Source organism: Piliocolobus tephrosceles, chromosome 13, assembly GCF_002776525.5.
Source record: "Piliocolobus tephrosceles isolate RC106 chromosome 13, ASM277652v3, whole genome shotgun sequence".
Lineage (NCBI taxonomy): Eukaryota > Metazoa > Chordata > Mammalia > Primates > Cercopithecidae > Piliocolobus > Piliocolobus tephrosceles.
The window spans coordinates 118,215,081-118,236,959 of NC_045446.1; the positions used below are offsets into that span (position 1 = coordinate 118,215,081).

The 21,879-nt window shown below is 35.7% G+C and overlaps 1 protein-coding gene across 1 annotated transcript in view; it reads right to left on the reverse strand.

Moving 5' to 3' along the window:
- The window catches only part of ARHGAP32 (Rho GTPase activating protein 32), a 215,795-nt gene extending 194,277 nt beyond the window's left edge, over positions 1-21,518 (reverse strand). The window contains exons 1-2 of the mRNA XM_023208637.2: positions 21,403-21,518; positions 6,263-6,371 (exon numbers count right to left, since the gene is read on the reverse strand). Of these exons, the coding sequence (XP_023064405.2) occupies positions 6,263-6,371; positions 21,403-21,518 (225 nt within the window). The remainder of the gene's footprint in view (positions 1-6,262; positions 6,372-21,402) is intronic.
- Positions 21,519-21,879: the final 361 nt, after the last annotated feature.

Consider the following 21,879-nt stretch of genomic DNA (forward strand, 5'->3'; position numbering starts at 1 on the left):
AAAGGCAGCAGCCCCAGCCAGGGGCTTATAGATAAAACTCCCATCTCCCTGGGACAGAGTACCTGGGAGAAGGTGGGGCTGTGGGCGCAGCTTCATCAGACTTAAATGTTCCGGCCTGCTGACTCTGAAGAGAGCAGCGGATCTCCCAGCACAGCACTGGAGCTCTGCTAAGGGACAGACTGCCTCCTCATGTGAGTTCCTGAACCCCATGCCTCCTGACTGAGAAATACCTCCCAACGGTGGTCGACAGACACCTCATGCAGGAGAGCTCTAGCTGGCATCTGGCAGATGCCCCTCTGGGACGAAGCTTCCAGAGAAAGGAATACACAGCAATCTCTGATGTTCTGCAGTTTCTGCTGGTGATACCCAGGCAAACAGGGTCTGTAGTGGACCTACAGAAAACTCCAGCAAACCTGGAGCAGAGGGACCTCACTATTAGAAGGAAAACTAACAAACAGAAAGGAATAGCATCAACATCTACAAAAAGGATGTCCACACACAAACCCCAGGAGCATCAGATGCATAAAGCAAGTTTTTAGAGACCTACAAAGAGACTTAGACTCCTACACAATAATAGTGGGAGACATTAACACCCTACTGTCAATGTTAGACAGATCAACAAGACAGAAAATAAACAAGGATATTCAGGACTTGAACTCAGCTCTGGACGAAACGGACCTAATAGACATCTACAGAACTCTCCACCCCCAAATCAACAGACTATACATTCTTGTCAGCACCCATGTTACATTTATTCTAAAATTGACCACATAATTGGAAGTAAAACACCCCTCAGCAAATGCAAAGGAATGGAAATCATAACAGTCTCTCAGACAACACGCAATCAAAATAAAACTGAGGATTAAGAAACTCACTCAAAACCACACAAACTACATGGAAAATGAACAAACTGCACCTGAATGACTACTGGGTAAATAACACAATTAAGGCAGAAATAAAGATGTTCTTTGAAACCAATGAGAACAAACACACAACGTACCAGAATCTCTGGGACAAGTTAAAGCAGTGTTTAGAGGGAAATTTACAGCATTAATGACCACAGGAGAAAGTGGGAAAAATCTAAAATTGGTAGCCTAACATCACAGTTAAGAGAACTAGAGAAGCAAGAACAAACAAATTCAAGATCTAATAGAAGACAAGAAATAAGTAAGACAGGAGCAGAACTGAAGGAGATAGAGACACAAAAAAACCCTTTAAAAAAATCAATGAATCCAGGAGCTAGTTTCTTGAAAAGATTAACAAAATGGATAGACTGCTAGCCAGTCTAATAAAGAAGAAAAGAGAGAAGAATAAAATAGACACAATAAAAAATAATAAAGGGGATATTACCACTGATCCCACAGAAACACAAACTACAATCAGAGAACACTATAAACACCTCCACACAAATAAACTAGAATCTAGAAGAAATGGATAAATTCCTGGACACATACACCTTCCCAAGACTAAACCAGGAAGAAGTCGAATCCCTGAATAGACCAATAACAAGTTCTGAAATTGAGGCAGTAATTAATAGCCTACCAACCAAAAAAAAAAAAAAAAAAGCCCAGGACCAGATGGGATTCACAGCCAAATTCTACTAGAGGTACAAAGAGAAGCTGGTACCATTCCTTCTGAAACTATTCCAAACAACTGAAAAAGAAAGACTCGTCCTTAACTCATTTTATGAGCCCAGCATTATCCTGATACCAAAACCTGGCAGAGACACAACAAAAAAAGAAAATTTCAGACCAATATCCCTGATGAATATCAATGTGAAAATCCTCAATAAAATACTGGCAAACCGAATCCAGGAGCACATCAAAAAGCTTATACACCACAATCAAGTCGGCTTCAACCCTGGGATACAAGGATGGTTCAACATACACAAATCAATAAGCATAATCCATCGCAACAGAACCAATAACAAAACAGAACCAATGACATAAACAGAACCAATGACAAAAACCACAATTATCTCAATAGATGCAGAAAATACCTTCGATAAAATTCAACACCCTTTCATGCTAAAAACTCTCAATAAACTAGGTATTGATGGAACATATCTCAAAATAATAAGAGCTATTTATGACAAACCCACGGCCAATATCATGCTGAATGGGCAAAAGCTGGAATCATTCCCACTGAAAACCAGCAAAAGACAAGGATGCTCTCCCTCATCACTCCTATTCAACATAGTACTAGAAATTCTGGCCAGGGATATCAGGCAAGGGAAAGAAATAAAGGGTATTCAAATAGGAAGAGGGGAGGTCAAACTGTCTCTATTTGTAGATGACGTGACTGTATATTTAAAAAACCCCATCATCTCAACCCAAAATCTCCTTAAACTGATCAGTAACTTCAGCGAAGTCTCAGGATACAAAACCAATGTGCAAAAATCACAAGCATTCCTATACACCAATAACAAACAGAGAGCCAAATCATGAATGAACTCCCACTCACAATGGCTAAAAGAGAATAAAATACCTAGGATGATGATACTATGAGAATAAAATACCTACAACAAGAATAAAATACTTACAAGGGATATGAAGGACCTCTTCAAGGAGAACTACAAACCACTGCTTAACGAAATAAGAGAGGACACAAACAAATGGAAAAACATTCCATGCTCATGGATAGGAAGAATCAATATTGTAAAAATGGCCATACTGCCCAAAGTAATTTATAGATTTAATGCTATTCCCCATCAAGCTACCACTGACTTTCTTCACAGAATTAGAAAAAGCTACTTTAAATTTAATATGGAACCAAAAAAAAGAGCCTGTATAGCCAAGATAATCCTAAGCAAAAAGAACAAAGTTGGAGGCATCATGCTACCTGACTTCAAACTATACTCCAAGGCTAGAGTAACCAAAAGAGCATGGTACTGGTGCCAAAACAGATATATAGACCAATGGAACAGAACAGAAGCCTCAAATAATGCTACACATCTACAACCCTCTGATCTTTGACAAACCTGACAAAAACAAGCAATAGGGAAAGGATTCCCTATTTAATAAATGGTGTTTTGAAAACTGGCTACCCATATGCAGAAAATTGAAACTGGACCCCTTCCTTACACCTTATACAAAAATTAACTCAAAATGAATTAAAGACTTAAATATAAGATCTAAAACCATAAAAACTCTGGAAGAAAACCTAGGCAATACCATTCAGGACATAGGCATGTGCAAAGACTTCATGACTAAAACACCAAAAGCAATGGCAAAAAAAGCCAAAATTGACAAATGGGATCTAATTTAACTGAAGACCTTCTCCACAGCAAAAGAAACTATCATCAGAGTGAACAAGCAACCTACAGAAAGGGAGAAAATTTTTGCAATCTATCTATCTGACAAAGGGCTAATATCCAGAATCTACAAGGAACTTAAACAAATTTATAAGAAAAAAAAACCCATCAAAAAGCGAAGGATATGAACAGACACTTCTCAAAAGAAGACATTTACGCGGCCAGCAAACATATGAAAAAGCTCATCATCACTGGTCATTAGAGAAATGCAAATCAAAACCACAATGAGATACCACCTCACGCTAGTTAGAATGGCGATCATTAAAAAGTCAGGAAACAACAGATGCTGGAAAGGATGTGGAGAAATAGGAACACTATTACACTGTTGGTGGGACTGTAAACTAGTTCAAGCATTGTGGAAGACAGTGTGGCGACTCCTCAAGGATCTAGAAACAGAAATACCATTTAACTCAGCAATCCCATTACTGAGTATATACCCAAAGGATTATAAATCATTCTGCTATAAAGACAAATACACACATAAGCTTACTGCAACACTGTTCACAATAGCAAAGACTTGGAACCAACCCAAATGCCCATCAATGATAGACTGGATAAAAAAAATGTGGCACATATACACCATGAAATACTGTGCAACCATAAAAAAGGATGAGTTCATGTCCTTTGCAGGGATATGGATGACTCTAGAAACCATTATTCTCAGCAAAGTAACACAGGAACAGAAAACCAAACACTGCATGTTCTCACTCATAAGTGGGAGTTGAACAATGAGAACACATGGACACAGTGAGGGGAACATTACACACCGGGGCCTGTCGCGGGGTTGGGGGCTAGGGGAAGGATAGTATTAGGAGAAATACCTAATGAAGATGACAGGTTGATGGGTGCAGCAAACCACCATGGCACATGTATACCTATGTAACAAACCTGCATGTTCTGCACATGTACTCCAGAACTTAAAAGTATAATTTAAAAAATCTAAAATAAATTACACATAATAATAATATTTTTAAAAAGTTGAGGACATTGGAAGCAAATCAATAGTCACTTAAAGAAGGCAAATGATTTTAAGTGGTTTTCCTTGACTCTTGATAAGTCAAAAAATGGAACCAATATTGCTATTGTTGTTGAGTAGTCGATGTTGAGTGTGAAGTGGGTGAAGAATTAGCTCCTATGAACAGTCTGCATGGGACAACTACAGGCAAGAATATTCTCACATAACTTGAGCAAACATTAATTCAGTACAACCTGAAGTGGAATCTACTAAGATATATTATAATCAATTTTGGTAAAAAATATGTGTAGAATACAAAAAGGCTTTAGATATACATATTTTGACATCTATTATGGAATACTAAATGACTTTGCTAATTAGTTTTTACTGTAGACTTGATGATATTTCTTGGCGAACTTAATGTACAATTACAAGAGAAAACATAGCTTATATACAAGAAACACTGACAATAAAGTCATCTTAATGACAACTAGTATTCTGAGAATCACAAGTAATCACAAGCTACTGTCCATGCATCCCAAACTATCAAATATTAAAACAAGAAGGGAGATTGCCATTCCCATACAAATGGGTAGTGAATATTTTTTTTCTGAGCTCAAACTACAGGTCCAGTAGGGTTTTTCAGATCACATGCAAATGCAAAGTAAATTTCCATACTGCAGATTCCATTTAACTGTGCAACTGAGAACTTCCACCTAATCTTTAATTGGAATTGATTAATAGAAAATGTAGTAACATGCTAAAAGGCAAGTATCAAGAAGAGAATCTAACAGAACTCTATAAATGCCTTCCTAGTGACAAATATGTTCAATTAAAATGTTTGTGAATTTATGTCAGTATTTGCTGTGCCTATTTGAGTGAAAGACATTTTCAAAAACGAAATAAGTAAAATATCATTACAGATCAGAACCGATAGATGAACATTTGCATTTTATTTTGACAGAGAACACTGACTCTTAACCAGTTAAGTAAAATGTCCTCTCCCACAAAAGAAGAATTTCTTCATTCTTATTAATAGACCTGTTACAAAAAGTTTTAATAAACTAAATGAGTATCTAAAATGTATCATGTGAAAAACTACACTGCTGACTTTTCCACCTATCCCCCAACAAAAACTTCTTTTCCAGCATCTCAGTACTATAAATTCCATCCTTCAGGTTGACGAAGCCAAAAAACTTGAAGCCGTTCTTAATATAACTTTATCTCATACTCTTATTACCCATTCATTGACAAAACGGCTGGCTTTATCAGTAAAACTATAGCATCTAACCAATTCTCTCTATCGTCCTGGTTCAAGCTACTATCACTATTTATCTATTAATTATAACACACAGATTCTCTTTACTTCCTCTTTTGCCTCCTCCTACTCACAGTAACCTGAGACTTAACATTTTAAGTCAGACTGTGCCACTGCTCAGCCAAAAATCCTCCAATGGTTTCCCATCTCACTCAGCATAAAAAGCCAAAGTTTTCATCAATAAAGTACAAGAAACTGCATGATCTGCTTTCCACCCACCCAAACCACTTCTCTGACCTCATTTCTTTCTCATCCAGTTTCAGCCACACTATGCTATTTGTGTTTCTTCCAACTTGTTCTCTAATCCTATGCCACAGCCTGTAACTTGTTCTTCCATTGCTTAAAATGATGTGTTTTCAGATCAACACGCTACTCGCTCCCTCACCTCCTTCAGGTCTTTGATCAAACCTCATCTTCCCACAGAGGCCATCTGTGACTACTCTATATAATTAGCACCTATCCTTTCACACTGTATTTTTACCACTCTGTAACCCTATTACTCTGCCCACAGACTCTACAACAGTGCCAAATATACAGTATTCACTCAGTAAATATTTCCTGAATAAATGAACAAAGCAACAAAATTTGTGTAATGTGTCCTCAGTTCCTTTTCCTTATATAAGTGCTATATATACATATATATGTATATATGAACAATTGTATAAAACTGATTTACCATTGCGCTAAGAGTTTCTTCCCAATCAGGCCGCTCTCGAGGGTGTACATTTCTATGTAGCTCTGGAACAAAATCATCTTCTTCAGAATGTACTGAGGACTTCATCTTCCTAGAGATCAAAACATGAAAGATTCAGATAAGAATTTCCAATTCTATGAAAGCCTTCCAATGATCACACTGAAAGAGCAGAAAAACTACAAGTCAGATTTGAAGTTTACCTAAAAGAGCTTAAGTGAATAGCAGTGATCCTTTATTTCTACTCTGGCTTTCAGAGGTCTCTCCTAATGTACCAAACACCTGCTTTTATTCCAGAAGATAAAATAAGGTTTATAGCTAGTTAACCTTTATGGTCCATGATTATTATATAAAAACTAATTTTTATCAGTTCAACACAATTTGAACCTTGAAAAGATTTGCAACAACAATTAGTTACTCTGAATCAATATTTAGAGAACTGTGCTAAGCTTTGGTATCATTTCAGAAAAAACAACAGACATGGTATTTCTGGTTCCAATCAATGGAGCAGAGTGCAACAAATAAGCATTTTCAATGAGAACAACTATGAATGCTGGGCAAAACATATAAAACAGCTTATCTGAAGGCAACAGAAAGCAACCAATACAGATGGGACTTCCAGGGCTACAAACTTTGAGAGAAGGAAAGCCCAATCAAGCAAATTCCACATTTAATCCTTCTTTTTGTATCAGATAATTTTTCAAATCAATCACGGGAAATAGAGACCAAGATAATAACTGTAATCTTAGTGGGATGAGAAGGCAGAGGTTGGAGGCTGGGATTACCAAAGCAGGGAGGAATTCAGGAGGCAAAATACCCCCAAAAAAGACCTACAAAGAAAGAGCCCAGAAATCTACAGCAAAATTCACCTCAAATTATTAACTGATTCCTAAGCTTACAAATATGTAGGACAGGATGCCAAGAAACCCAAAACAAACCAAACCAAGTAAAGAGGCAAGTAGACATTTTAGCAGCTCATTAATGTTGAGGAGATGGACTGGCAAGCAAGCACTGCCAAGATGGAGGAGCACTGAAAAACCCCTGAGCTCTTAGATGTGATTCTAAAAAAGCCACGCCTTAAGAGTATGGACAAAATAGCAATAGAAAAATTCTAACAAAGCCCCAAACCAAGCCTTGACAGAATCAGAAGTATGGGAAAGAAAATTAACTGTCTTTGGAGGAAAAAACATTCTCCAGACTCTCCGCAGATCTTTCATCCACATTATCTAGTATCCAATAAACATTATGAGGCACACTCAAAAAAAAAACAAGAACTAGTGAAAATTGAGAAAAAAAAAGTCAAACCAGAAAGACTCACATTTCATTCAGATCTTAGCATTATCAGAGACTTTCAAATGGCATTTGTACTTTTCTGCCTATGATGCAGAAAGCTGTAAACAGCATCACTCCTAGCCTAGTATTAATAAATAAATAAAAAAATAGATAATCTGGAAATCCTAACTTCTCTAGGACACAACAGAAAACTGAGGTCTCAGGGCAACCAACTAGTTTAAACACTATGGAAACACAAGCCTCTCTGAGATTAGATGGATGACAAGCAGTTACTTTTCTGGAACACAGTATGGGGTGAAGAGGGATACATAAGAATTTAGATAAGTTTTTATCAAGTTGCTAAAAACATTTATGATTTATACATTCAACTGAATGAAAGTAAAAAATAGGAGAGAAATGATGAATTTCAACAGAGAATTGGAATCCATACAATCAAATGTTTATTCTAAAACTGAAAAATACAGTATCTGAAATTAAGAACTAACTAGACAAGTTTAGTGGAACAATAAACATAGCTAAAGAGAGGGTTAGTAAACTGGAACATAGTTCAGTAGAAAATATCCACATTGAAGAACACAGAGAAAAAAGGAACAGAAAACACACAAAATAGTATACAGGATGAGAGACTTGGTTTAAAAAAAAGATCTCAAATATGTCTAAATTGATGACAGAGATAAGGGAGATAATTTTTTAAAAAAAGAGAATATGACAAAAGCAATATTTGAAAATGAATGCTAAAGTTTTCAAAACTGATGAAATCATCAAACTAAAGATTCAAAGAAATTCTATAAATCTCAAGCAGAATTTTAAAAAATTAAAACCATAGGTAAATTACAGTCAAACTGCTAAAAACCAAACACAAAGAGAAATTCTTAAAAGCAGCCAGAGAATTTTTTTAGATTTTTAAAAATTTTTTAATGGCTGATAGAATAAGCAGACAAAACCATAAGTATATAACTTGAACAATTCAATTTTCCAGTGTGAACCTAACACAGGACACTAAACTCAACAACTACAAAACTCTTTTTTTTCTTTCACATTCTTTTCAAGCATATATGAAACAACAAATAGACTAAATGCTAGGAGACCAAGTCTCAACAAATTCAAAAAATTTAAATCATGAATCACGTTTTGTGACCACCACAGTACTGCACTAAAAATCAGTGACTGAAAGATAACTAGAAATTCCTCTAAGTGTTTGGAAATTAAGAAACACAATACTGAATAACTCATAAATCAAATACAAAAATCACAATGGAAATTAGAAAGTCTTTTTATGTGAATGATAATGAAAATACAATAGATGAAAATGTGTGGGATACAACTAAAGAGGTGTTTAGCAAAATTCATAGCTCTAAATGCATATTACTGGAAATGAGACAACTTGAAAAATTAATACTTCTAAGCTTCTATCACAAGAAGCTAGAAAAAGAATAGTAAATTAATTCAAGGAAAGTATATTAAAATGTTTAAATAACAAATCAATAAAATAGATAGTAAGTGTATAAAAGAGAAAACAAAGCCAAAGGTTGATTCTTTAAAAGATTAATAAAATGAACAATCCCTAGAAGAAGTCTGATCAATAAAAAAAAGGAGAATCTACAATATAGATAATAAAAAGGGAGCCATAAACAGAAAGCCTGTGAACATTAAAAAGATTAAATTAAATTCTCAACTACATTGCAGTAAAAAAAAATCCGGCAGCACATCAAAAAACTTATCTACCACGATCAATTTGGCTTCATCCCTGGGATGCAAGCTTGGTTCAACATACACAAATCAATAAATGTAATCCATCACATATAATTTCAATAGGTAAAATTTAATACCTATTCATAAATTCTTTAAAATATTTTAATGAAAATTAATGAAAAACACAAATACAGCTAAGCATCACACTTAACACTGAAATACTGAATGATTTCCCACTGAGATCATGCACAAGATAAGAATGTGGTCTTCTATTCAACACTGTACTTGAGGTCTTATTCACTTGGGGAAAAAAGCAAGAAAAAATGTAAAAATTGGAAAGGAAAACATTTTTCTTTATTTGAAGACATGACATGTTAATAAACAATCTAAAAGGCTCTATAAGCAATTTAAAATAAGTTAGCAAGATCACTGGTTTACACGGTCAATATGTAAAAAAACAAATGTATTTACATATATCACTATATACAATTATTTATTAAGGCAAAAAATACATCAACAATACAATATATAGTTTTAATATTTTTCGTACAATAGACTACTCATAAATAAAAAGGAATTTGCAAAAGGTAGATGAATTTCATAAATGTGCAACAGAAATCAGACATTAGAGTACATGCTATATAATTCTATTGGCATTAAGTTCAAGCTAAATTAATCTATTGTGACAGAAGTCAAAATAATAGTTACCTTTGGGAGAAGTACTGACTAGAAGGGACAAGGGTTTTGCAGTGTGCTAGAAATAATCTATATCTTGATTGGGTTGTGATTATCTGGGTATATATTATGTATAAATTAATCAAGCTGTACATTTATGATTTGTAGACTTTACTACATGTGTTATGCCTCAAAGTGTAAAAGTTTATTGGTAAATGTTACACAGTTTAAGAGGTGTAAAAATTATATTTATATACATTATGGGCCATGTAATGATGAATCAACTCCGTAAGAAATTTAGTATCCATTTATTTGACTCTCTTGTTCTATGCTTTTAAAATTATGGACAAATTTTATCCTTAAGGTGTTTGACTGTAGTTGCGTATCTAACAAAAAAGCTGTAGTTAAGGACTGCCAACCATAAAACCTAAGTAACCTACTGCTGTATTTTTTACCAGAGTTTTCTGTAAAACATCTTCAGATTTAAACCTGAATGCATTCAATGAAAATGAAAAATAGGAGAGAAAACTACTTCCCCCAAATTGAAAGATTATGGGAACCAGCCTCATCATCTTGCTGTTTTCCTCATTAAGAAATTATGTAAATATCTGTCATATATTCATTTTATTTGCATGAGATTCTTGCTCATAACTTATGAAAATTACACTTGACAATGTTGAAGTTCCACAGAGAAGTCCAAGCACATTTCTTTCTCAAGACAAATACAGCATATTGCCCAGGAACTGCACCTCAGGGACTGTTTACTCCCAGGAATATCTTTTCTTGGTCCCTGGAATAAATTCCAAGCAGCATGTCTTTCTCTTTTTATTATTCCGATCTGTTTTTATTTCTTGTTCTTTGCCAGATTTGGTTCCGGTTCTGCAACAGTTACTATCCACTGGTGGCAACAATGGCTGGAAGTCCATTTTATGGTCAGACCATTTTGATATCTACTCTCTGTCAGCAACGGAGAATTTGGTTTGGTAGTCAATTTTTGTCTGTCTCTGTAGAAATATGCCTCAATTCCACTGGAGGGAACAGCTCTTTGAGATATGTCCTAAGTGCTCAGTTTGGTGTTCTCTATTCATTTTACCCATGGCTGATGATATAAATCTGAGACTACCAGCATTCTGTGTGCCTGGAACTGATAAAAGCTATTATCTGCTATCATAGAGTGCAATAAATTTTCCTACTTTCAGAGGATACTAGTAAATTAGATTGCACAGCCTCTTAAAATACAGGAACTCTGTTCTGGTTAGCCTATATGGACTAATAATCACTTACATAAATCTAATATTCCCAGAATTCCTAGAAAATAAAGAAACTAACTCTCTAACACTGATGGGGACAGTTATATTGGTGGTGACTATGGAACAGAGGTTTGCTGAAGCCAGTTGGAATTCAGTTTTGGTCACTTCCCATTCAAAATGTCTTATATACTATAATTCTTCATAGGTATTACAACTGAATCATACACAAATCAAAAAGGTATATAAAGAAAAATTATTTCCATCCCTGTCTCCAATCTGCCCAATTCCAACCCATTAAATTCTCTACCTGCCAAGGTAATCAATTTCCTATATATTCTTCCAAACTTTATTACTATAGCTGTATATATTCACACATAAATTATTCATATGAATGAAAAAAATACATCCACACAGAGTATAAAAGAAACGTGTAAATATGCTGCTCCTTAGTCGGTTTACACATTGTTGTATACCTTGTTTTCCTCTAACTTTTCCTGGAGACTTTCCATATCAATTCATAGAACTTCTTTGATGTTTTCACAACTATATAATGTTCCCCTGTGTAGCTATTCCATAATTTATTTAACTAATCCCCTACTGATGGATACTTGAATAAATTATTTCCCATCTATTGCTATTACAAACAATGCTACAATAAGTTTATACATTTCTGTGTCATTCTATATATGTACAAGTTATCTGAAAAACAAATTTTGAACAGTAAAAAAAATTCTTTTTATATATTAGCCCATTTTTCTATTAGGTTGTTGGACTTTTTCTTAACCATTTTTAGTTCTTTGTATATTAAGATTAATCCTTCATCTGTAATATGAGTTCCAAGTATTTTTCCCAGGTTGTCATTTGTCCTTGCTTATTTTGTTTTTTGTAATGTAGATGTTTTATATTTTATGTAGCCTCATTTCTCAACCCTTTCCTTCATGGCTTTTTTTTTTTTTTTTTTTTTTTACTGCTTTAAATCATAGTTCAAAATGCCTTCCTATTATAGAAAAAAATTGTTTTAATTCTCTATGTTTTCTATTAACATTTTTGTTTTGTTTTGTTTTGTTTTGAGACAGGGTCTTGCTCTGTCACCAGGGCTGGAGTGCAGTGGCGTAATCATAGCTTACTCTAGCCTCAAACTCCTGGGCTCAAGAGATCCTTCCACTTCAGTCTCCTGAATACCTGGGACTACAGGCATGTACCACCATGCCAGACTAAGTTTTTAATTTTTCTTTTGTAGTGACAGGGTCTTGCTATGTTGACCAGGCTGGTTTCACACTCCTGGCCTCAAGGGATCCTGCCACTTTAGCCTCCCAAAATGTTGGGATTACAGGCATGAGTCACTGCACCCAGTCTTCCTTTAAAAATTTTTATGTTTTCATGTAGTACATTTAAATCTTTGATCATTTGTAATTCATCCTTGGTATGGGTAGGATTCCTATTTTCTTTATTTCCACAGGTGAATATTCAGTTTCTTCAAAACTATTTACTGAATAGTACATATTATCTCCATTGGCTTTTGAGAAGTCATCTTTACCATACCTAAATGTTCCTACGAATGTGGGTATATTTCTAGGATTTCCATTCTATACCATAATACCTTCTCTTCATGTCCCATAACCAACGAGTTTTAATTACTGAGACTAAGACTTCACACTACAACATCTGGTTGCAAAAGTCCTCTATATCCACTACCCTTGTTCTTTTTCTTTTTCCTACACAGTTTCTTGGTTAAATTATTTAGCCAAGATCAATTTAGTTTTTTAAAAAGGATTCTTATCATCACATTAAATTTATAAATTAACTTAAACTAACATCTTTATGGTGCTGTATATTGCCAGTTATGAACAAGGCATATTACTCAATTGTTCCAAACTTCTTTTATGTTCTTCAATGATGTCTTACATTTTTATCATGTAGGTTTTAGAGTTTGTTGTTAAGTTTATTTCTGGTGTCTTATCTTCTTTGTTGCTCTTGAAAGTGGCACTTTTTCTTCCATTGTATCTTTTCACTAGTTATTGTTTGATACACTATTTGAAGCCCTGTTGTGCAGATAGGAAAAGTGGAATGCTTGACCATATCTTGGTCATTCCAGATGTGGTAAACTATTTTTTCCTGGAAGACCCCACTCGCCAGCCTGAAGAGGACACTGAAGCAGCCATTCACACTCCTAAGACCCACCAAATTGCATGAAAGGCACCATGATTCTGCCTCAGTGAATGTTCCCTGCAGAGAAGTTTCCCCTCAAAATCTATGAAAAAAACTTCCCAGAGGACTGCCAATCCTAGACTGCATATATGTAAGGAAGCAAATCTTTCCAAGTTCTCAAAAATTAAGTTAAATAGGAAAAAATAAATCCTTAACAGAATGGTATGGATGGCACCAGAAGGCCAGAGATCAGACTTTGATATACTTCTGAAAGACAAAAAGACTGAAAAACTTAAAAGCAAGTGGGATCATACTGACCTAAAGAGAAAAACAGAAGTTCAAGGGCTATACCCCACTCCTCTCCACAACAAGAGAGATGCTTGCCCCCAGGGTACTAACAAAAACTGGAAAATTATCCTGTAAAGAAATTTAACAACTGACCAGAAGCACTAGGGCTCCTAATGTGGGTGTGTGCCCCTAAAAGAAGCAAGGCAGAGCCATATGCATCATAGGGCTACTGAAGAAAACACAGTAGGGGAAAGGGCAAAGAAGCGCAGATATTTTGCTTAGCAGTTAAAAGATAGGTTCTGAATAGTCAGAATAAAACAGAACATGTACACTGAATGAATAAAGCTCCAAAGCTCAAGAAGAAAGAAAATAACCTAATATTATTATACAAATACCTTGTGTTTCTACATCTATATGTGAAGAACCCTTAAAAATAATTTCTCTACTCAAATTGAATTTGAACAATTAAAAAAAGAAGATGAAATTAGTGAGCTAAGAGAACAAGTACAAAAAAACTTCAATTCACAAAGTAAAATGTAAAAAGAAATATATCATAAAAGAAAAGATTAAGGGGACTTAATAGAGGCAAAGGCAATAATAATAGGAAACAACAAAATTTCTTCCCTAACACAAAGGTTTGACTCTGTAGACTGAAAGTCACTAAGTTCCAAACTAAACAACTCACTAAGTTTCAAACTAAAGAACTGATAACAAAATATACATAACTAACAATAAAAAAGAAACTCTTAACAAGTATTCAGGCAAAAAGAACATGTTACCTACAAAGAAAAAGAAAAAAACAGATTGGTATTTAAACTTATATAAGAAATCAGAGAACATCACCCAGAGAATTTAACTGAACAAAAATATTGAAGATATCAAGCAAATACAAATGATTCAAAACAGATACATTAAGATAGAATCTGATACAGAGAAGAAGCAACATAAGCACTAAACAATGACACAAATAATTAAATCTGAATGAAAAAACAAGAAACATTAAACTGAGGCAGAATGGATGAAAAAGAGTTTCAAAAGTCTCATCTAGAAGTATGAGACTGACAGGAGGAAGCTGAAGTTTCCTAAAGATCTTACTTTATGAGGGAGAGAAGTAGAGGAGAAAAGAGAACCATGATTTGAAACACAAACACACATACACAGAAAGAGAGAGAGAACGAGAGAGAGAGAGAGAGAAAACCTGGGTGAAAGAAATTATTTTATTTTCAAATACAGAAAATACATGTATGATTATGAGAACATGGAAAGGGAAATTAATCATTAATGTAAAGAAAAGTATAGTGAAACTTTCAAAATTACGTATCTGGGAAGGTTGTGCTTGCTCTGATTATTACCTTGCTAAGCTAGTCACTTGACATGTTTAATTTAAAAAGAAAGAAAATTGACTAATTTGTAAATAGAGCTTTAAATGTTTCGGGGATTCCCATTTATTTTTGAAAGTCCCACTGACTATTTAAGGGAGTTTAGTGCCGAAGTGAAATGCAAGAGTTAGAAAAATTAGGTTTGGGTTTAAACTTTTTAACTTTAATTAAACAACCTAATAACCAGGAACTTTTATACAGGTTTATATAGTTTCTGTACTCTAGGGCCTTTCGTGAACATCAAAATACTCATACCGATAGATACAAGAAAGGCCCACCCTGGACTCCATCCCAAAGGGCTTAATTACTAAAATACCAAGAAAGCCTTGTACTGGCATGCCTCATGGTTAAGACAGATTCATTTCGCAGATTACGAAGACAGCCTAATGGCTGGCCTCCATTACTGCCTGAAATTTTCTGAGATTAAGGGAGGTTCACATCAGACTTTGCTGATCACTATTAAATTCACTGATGAGAGAGCATGTTGGGTGAGTGTTAAACTTAATGTTAAAAGAATATTTTAGAAACTTCTACACAGCAAAGAAAACAATCAACAAAGTGAAGAGACAACCCACAGCAAGGGAGAAAATATTTGTAAACTACCCATGGGAGATGGGATTAATAACCAGAATATATAAGGAACCCAAACAACTCTGTAGAAAAAAATGTAATAATCCAATTTTAAAATGGGCAAAAGATTTGAACAGGCATTTCTCAAAAGACAGCAACAAATGGCAAACAAGTACAGGAAAAAGTGCTCAACCTCACTGATCATCAGAGAAATGCAAATCAAAACTACAATGAGATATCATCTCACCCCAGTTAAAATGGCTTATATCCAAAAGAAAGGCAGTGAGAAATGCCGGCAAAATGTGAAGAAATGGGAACCCTCACACATAGTTGGTAGGAATGTAAATTAGGCAACTACTATGAAGAAAAGTTTGGAGGTTCCTCAAAAAAACTAAAACTAGAGCGACCATATGATCTAGCCATCCCACTGCTGGACATATACCCAAAAAAAAGGAAATCAGTCTGCTGAAGAGGATCTGAACTCCCAATTTTCTTGCAGCACTGTTCACAATAGCCAAGATCTGAAAGCAACCTAAGCGTCCATCAACAGATGAATGGAAGAAAATGTGGTACTTATACCCAATGGAGTACTACTCAGTCATAAAAATAATGAGATTTAGTCATTTGCAACAACATGGTTGGAGCTAGAGGTCATTAAGTTAAGTGAAATAAGACAGGCACAGAAAGACAAACGTCACATGTTCTCATTTATTTGTGTGATCTAAAAATCAAAACAATTGAACTCACGGATGCAGAGAGTAGAAGGATGGTTACCAGAGGCTGGGAAGGGTGGTGGGGGCGTAGTTGGGGGGTGGGTGGGGATAGTTAATGGGTACAAAAAGTAGTTAGAGTAAATGAATAAGGCCTAGTATTTGATAGCACAATATGGTGATTATAGGCAATAATAATTTAATTGTACATTGAAAATAACTAAAATAACAAAAATAACTAAAATTGTGCACTGAAAAATAACTTTGATTATTTATAAAACAAAGGGTAAATGCTTGCAGGGATGGATACCCCATCAGGAGGGAATGGTTACCCCATCTTCCATGATATGATCATTACACACTGTGTGCCTGTATCAAAACATCTCATGTACCCCATAAAAATATACACCCACTAGGAACCCCCCCAAAATTAAAAATAATTTTTTAAAATAACATTTTACAAGCTAAAGTAAATCCTAGATGTTTCTTCAAGGTTACAAAGCAATATAAGTTATATCTTTTTGGGCAAAATATACATCTTTTTTGACATCATACGTAACAGGTTATTAAAGATGAGATGCCTTTGAAAAGCCACACAGTATAAAATGGGTCTGGGTGTGATACTGGTATGGACATACAGTTAATTGGGTTTTTCTGTTTTGTTTTTTGTGTGTGTGTTTGTTTGTTTGTTTGTTTGTTTTTGAGATGGAGTCTCATTCTGTCACCCAGGCTGGAATGCAGTGGCATGATCTCGGCTCACTGCAACCTCTGCCTCCCAGGTTCAAGCGATTCTCCTGCCTCAGCCTCTCAAATAGCTGGGATTACAGATACCCACCACCACACTTGGATAATTTTTGCATTTTTAGTAAAATACAGGGTTTCACCATGTTGGCCAGGCTGTTCTCAAACTCCTGACCTCAGGTGATCTGCCTGCCTCGGCCTCCCAAAGTGCTGAGATTACAGGTGTGAGCCACCAAGACCAACCTCAATTAATTGTTAATATTCCCTCTCTATACTTCCGGGATCATTAAAACTGGCTGGGAAAACTGATATCAGGAATTTGTGCACAAGATAAAAGAACAGGCATAGTGATAAAAACAGAAAATCTTGAAACTGTTTGACGGGCTTCCAGGGGAAATGAGCCATTAAAAGAAATCATCTAGATCCAATCTGATCACCTGGGCCTGGGAGTTCAAGGCTATTGTGGGCCTAAAAGATGTATAATACCACAGTAAAGACCCTTATTACCTACTTATTAGAAGCCTCAATAGCTTCTAATTTGTGGCATCCTTCCAAATAAGATAACTGGTCCATGGTCTAGGGGTTGGGAACCCCTGAGGTAGAGGATGAATAATGCAACCAACCAACCAATCAAGTGCATGAAGTATCATTAGAGTTCTATAATGCTATAAATGAATGAAGGCATTGTCCCCCCAAATTAAAATATGTTCACCAAATAATCCAGTTTAACTAGAGTCAGAGGTTTCTTGTCACTTAAAATGAATTGCCTTAATAATGGAGATACACATGAAGATCAGCGATCTGGGCATCTACAGATCCTGATCAAAAATATGGTTCAATTATACAGTATATCATCTCTGTAGCTGCTTCACATTATATGTCATATTTGCCAGGCTATCAGCCCATAATGTGGTATTAGGGAAGTCTAAACAAAACCATACGATAAACATTTCTACCTTCAAATGCCAAACAACTAGAACCTTTCATGATTCCTAGGTGTACTAGAGGTCACTTTTTTTTCTTTTTCTTTTTTTTTTTTTTTTTTAGAGACAAGAGTCTTGCTCAGTCGCCCAGGCTGGAGTGCAGTGGCACAATCTTGGCTCACTGCAAACTCCGCCTCCCAGGTTCATGCCATTCTCCTGCTTCAGCCTCCCAAGTAGCTGGGACTACAGGCGCCCACCACTACGCCCAGATAATTTTTTTTGTATTTTTAGTAGAGACGGGGTTTCCCTGTGTTGGCCAGGATGGTCTTGATCTCCTGACTTCGTGATCCACCCTTCTCAGCCTCCCAAAGTGCTGGGATTACAGGCATGAGCCACCGCGCCCAGCTGAGGTCACATTTTTTAAAAGTCACTTTATTGGGTTCATTACTTCATTTTTATGATGGTCACATAATGTATATATCATTGGTGCTCATAACCTCCTCAAAAAAAACGAATTTCAAAACTGAGATATCAGCTGTAGCCTCTTATAAGTTATCAGCAGAAAATAGCATTTAGCAGCAGATAGCCACGAAACTCTTTCATTAGTCTCCACTTTCAAAGTCAGTTACACCTGGGTTCAAATTTCTGCTCCACTACACGCAAAACTTTGCTCTACCATGACAAATGTGGGCTATGTGACTCCCTGAGCCATAAATTCCTCATCGAGAAAACAGGAAAAATGATACCTGCTTTATAGGAGTGATAAGCAGTTAACTGATATACCGTAGATATGATATACTAGGCATATATACGCCCTAGTACATTACATATAACAATTTCTAAATAAAGTTTTTCTTTCTTGATAGAATTAAAACATGTATGCTTTTTGTTTTCTTATATTCCTCCTTCTTATCCAGGGATGGATTTTTCTAATGATCTCTAGGAACTATTTTATTGTAAGGACTAACTATTCTAGTCTAATAACTATTTTGCCACAATGACAAGGTAGGTAATAATACCGATTACTAGCTTCACACTACAAGTAAGAAATCAGAAAATAAGAGATCTGCGAGTCAGTGGCAGACAAGTTTAAACTACCTCCATGAAGGAGACTGGCAACTTCCCATAGTGCAAGCATGTAATAAAAAGGATCCTTTCATCCAACTGAGCCCAAAAATAAATGCTATTTCAAAAGCTACTGGACAAACATTAACTTGTCTCTGAGAGTACCTCCTCCTAAAGCAGATGGCACCTGGAAGCACCAGAAGCCTACATTCTAGGTAGCCATGGTGCCTCAACCTACACAAGAGCAGGCTTTTAGGAGTGCATTTAAAATGTAGTTTAGAAGCTATTCAGGGAAAAAGAAAAGTGCACAACCTTTTGCCCTCATCTCATTAGCTGTGTGTGTGTATGTGAATGGAAATGTAACCAATACGACAGCTTGGTGTCGCATGTATTAGCAGAGATTTTTACAAAAACACATTAAGACATTTTTTAAATTATTACATTAATTTTACAAAAACAACTGTCATACCACACTGAGTCTACTATTTGGTCCTCCCAAGGTTACAGCTGCAAGTTCTATCTGACCCTTCCCCTTCCACACCCACGCATCCATTTTCCTGCAAGGCGTCTCGCAGGAACGCCACCACGAGGTTGTGAAACCACCCTGCTGCCACATTTCCTCATGCCTCACTGCTGAATGTGTGAGAGACACTACATGAAATTGGGCCTTGCCCACACCTCTTTGTTACATTTGTAAATAAAATAAGATCAGATCGCAAAGATGTAACTGATTGAGGAGAGCCATGGTGCTATTGAGATAGGAAACACAATTATAAACAGAAGACAAATGCCCTATGGTATCATAGTTTCCTTAAACAACACATCACTAGCTCAGTTTCTCAGAATGAAAATGCTGTCACATACTCCCAAGGAAAAGAAGAGCTCAATCTTACACAAATTTGCTTTTAAATGTCAAAAGAAAATCCCAGAGACGCCCACTGACTAACAAGTAAATCTAGGATTACAGTACCAAATTTGTTATAAAAAAAACAACAAAATAAGTTCCAAGTTGTTTCTTCCTTTGACAAACACCCAAATAACTTCCATAATTTGAATGCCAGGTCAAAAAGTTTTATTACAAACAAAACAAATACTTTATTCCTACTCATTGTTAGCAAGACACAAACTATATTAAAAAGCAGAAGATGTGAATAACAATTAGCATACCTTAGAAAGGAAGGGACTTACGCAAATTTGAAAGGCTAAATAAAATTATGGGAAAAAGAGAAAGTTCAGACAAAAAATAATCATATGCTAATAAAATAATTCATTTTTATACTCTGAAAATTATTCTTTTAAAATTTAAAATATACTTCTCATTTATTTGAACCCCTGAGTAAAAAATTTAGTGAGGGTTATCAAGAGTTCCCAATATTCAATCCCTTCCATCATTTAAGCTAGACTTTAAAAAATAAAATTTGTGGATAAAGAAATCCTTTGACTAGAGAAAAGGAGAAACTGTTTTTCAGCATTAAACACAAAGACAGTATCTGAAGAAAATAGTATATTCACCTATCCAAGTTCTCATAGGTAAACTTATAAAAGATGTTTAATTGCACATTGAGTGGCAGTGATAATATGCAGTGCAAACTTCAAACTTCATCAAGAGATTTTGTGATGCTCTAAAAGTATTAAATTGCTAACTCTGAATGAAAAACAAAAGCCAGAATAAAGTCTCTTAAAATTTGCAACAGTACAACAGAATGAATGAAACACTGGTTCTGTTTTCACAAACTGGTTAAGACATCTTTCTTCACCACTGACACTAAACTGAGAGTTGCTTCATCAGGAGGCATCCTCTAAAAACTTCAATTATGAAGTTATTAACACTACCAGAGATTCAAAATCTAAGAGAGATTTGGGACAAGGGGGGTGTGAGATATAAGATCAGAGGCAAGGGTAAGGATCAAAGCCACAAAATAACCAATCTGTACTTAATCAAAATTTTTCATACCCATGCATAAGGCCAACAAAGCAGGCAGGCACGCAGACACACACACGCACACACCACATCCCAAGAAAAAGAGGAAGAAAAATCTATTAGATACAAATTCAGATCAAATCTATTTGATACAAATCAGATACAGGAAGGGGTAGTAGTTCATTATGAGTCTCTACTTGAAATTCCTGAAAGGCTACTACAAAACCTGTCTAACACCTTCTCCTCCTGGTGTTCTAACAAGCCATGTAAAATGCATTTTACAAGTTCAGGGCAAGTTGTGGAATGAGGAGTGCTATACACAACTCAAAACCTGCTCCCTTCAGCTCCAAACCTTCCCCCAGAAAACAGAAAGTCTTATTGGAAAAGAGACTGAAATGCAGAGAAGAAAAAGGGGTGCGGGTGGGGGTAGGGAGCAAACAGGACAAAGGAACTGTGAATTCCATAATTACCTGAACTTCTCTTCCCTTTCTTCCTCTTCACAGTCAGTCACCTGGATTGTAACTTCAGACTCCAACCAGAAGACACTGTCATCCCCTGAAGTGCTACTCTCACTTTCAGTCTCCATCTTGTATTTAAAAAAAAAACAACAACTAGACCTCCAGGCATGGAATAAAAAGCACCAATATTCAGGTTGTTCAGCTCTACTTATGTATACTCAGATGTGTGGCTGGTACCCCAGTGACAGGTACTGGTGCTGGTTTAATTACAGTCAGGATATAGACAGGAAATCACAGGCAGCACAGTCACTGCGTCTGACTGCCATACTGGGTGACACCTAGACCCTCCCACTGCCTTAGGCTGCGTGACCTACATAACCAAAAGCAGAATCCAAATGAAGGTGATTTTTTACTAATTATTCTGTAATACTGACTTTTCTCAAAGTTTCCACTTAGTAAGTTAAAAACAGGTATTTTCAAATTGCAGGC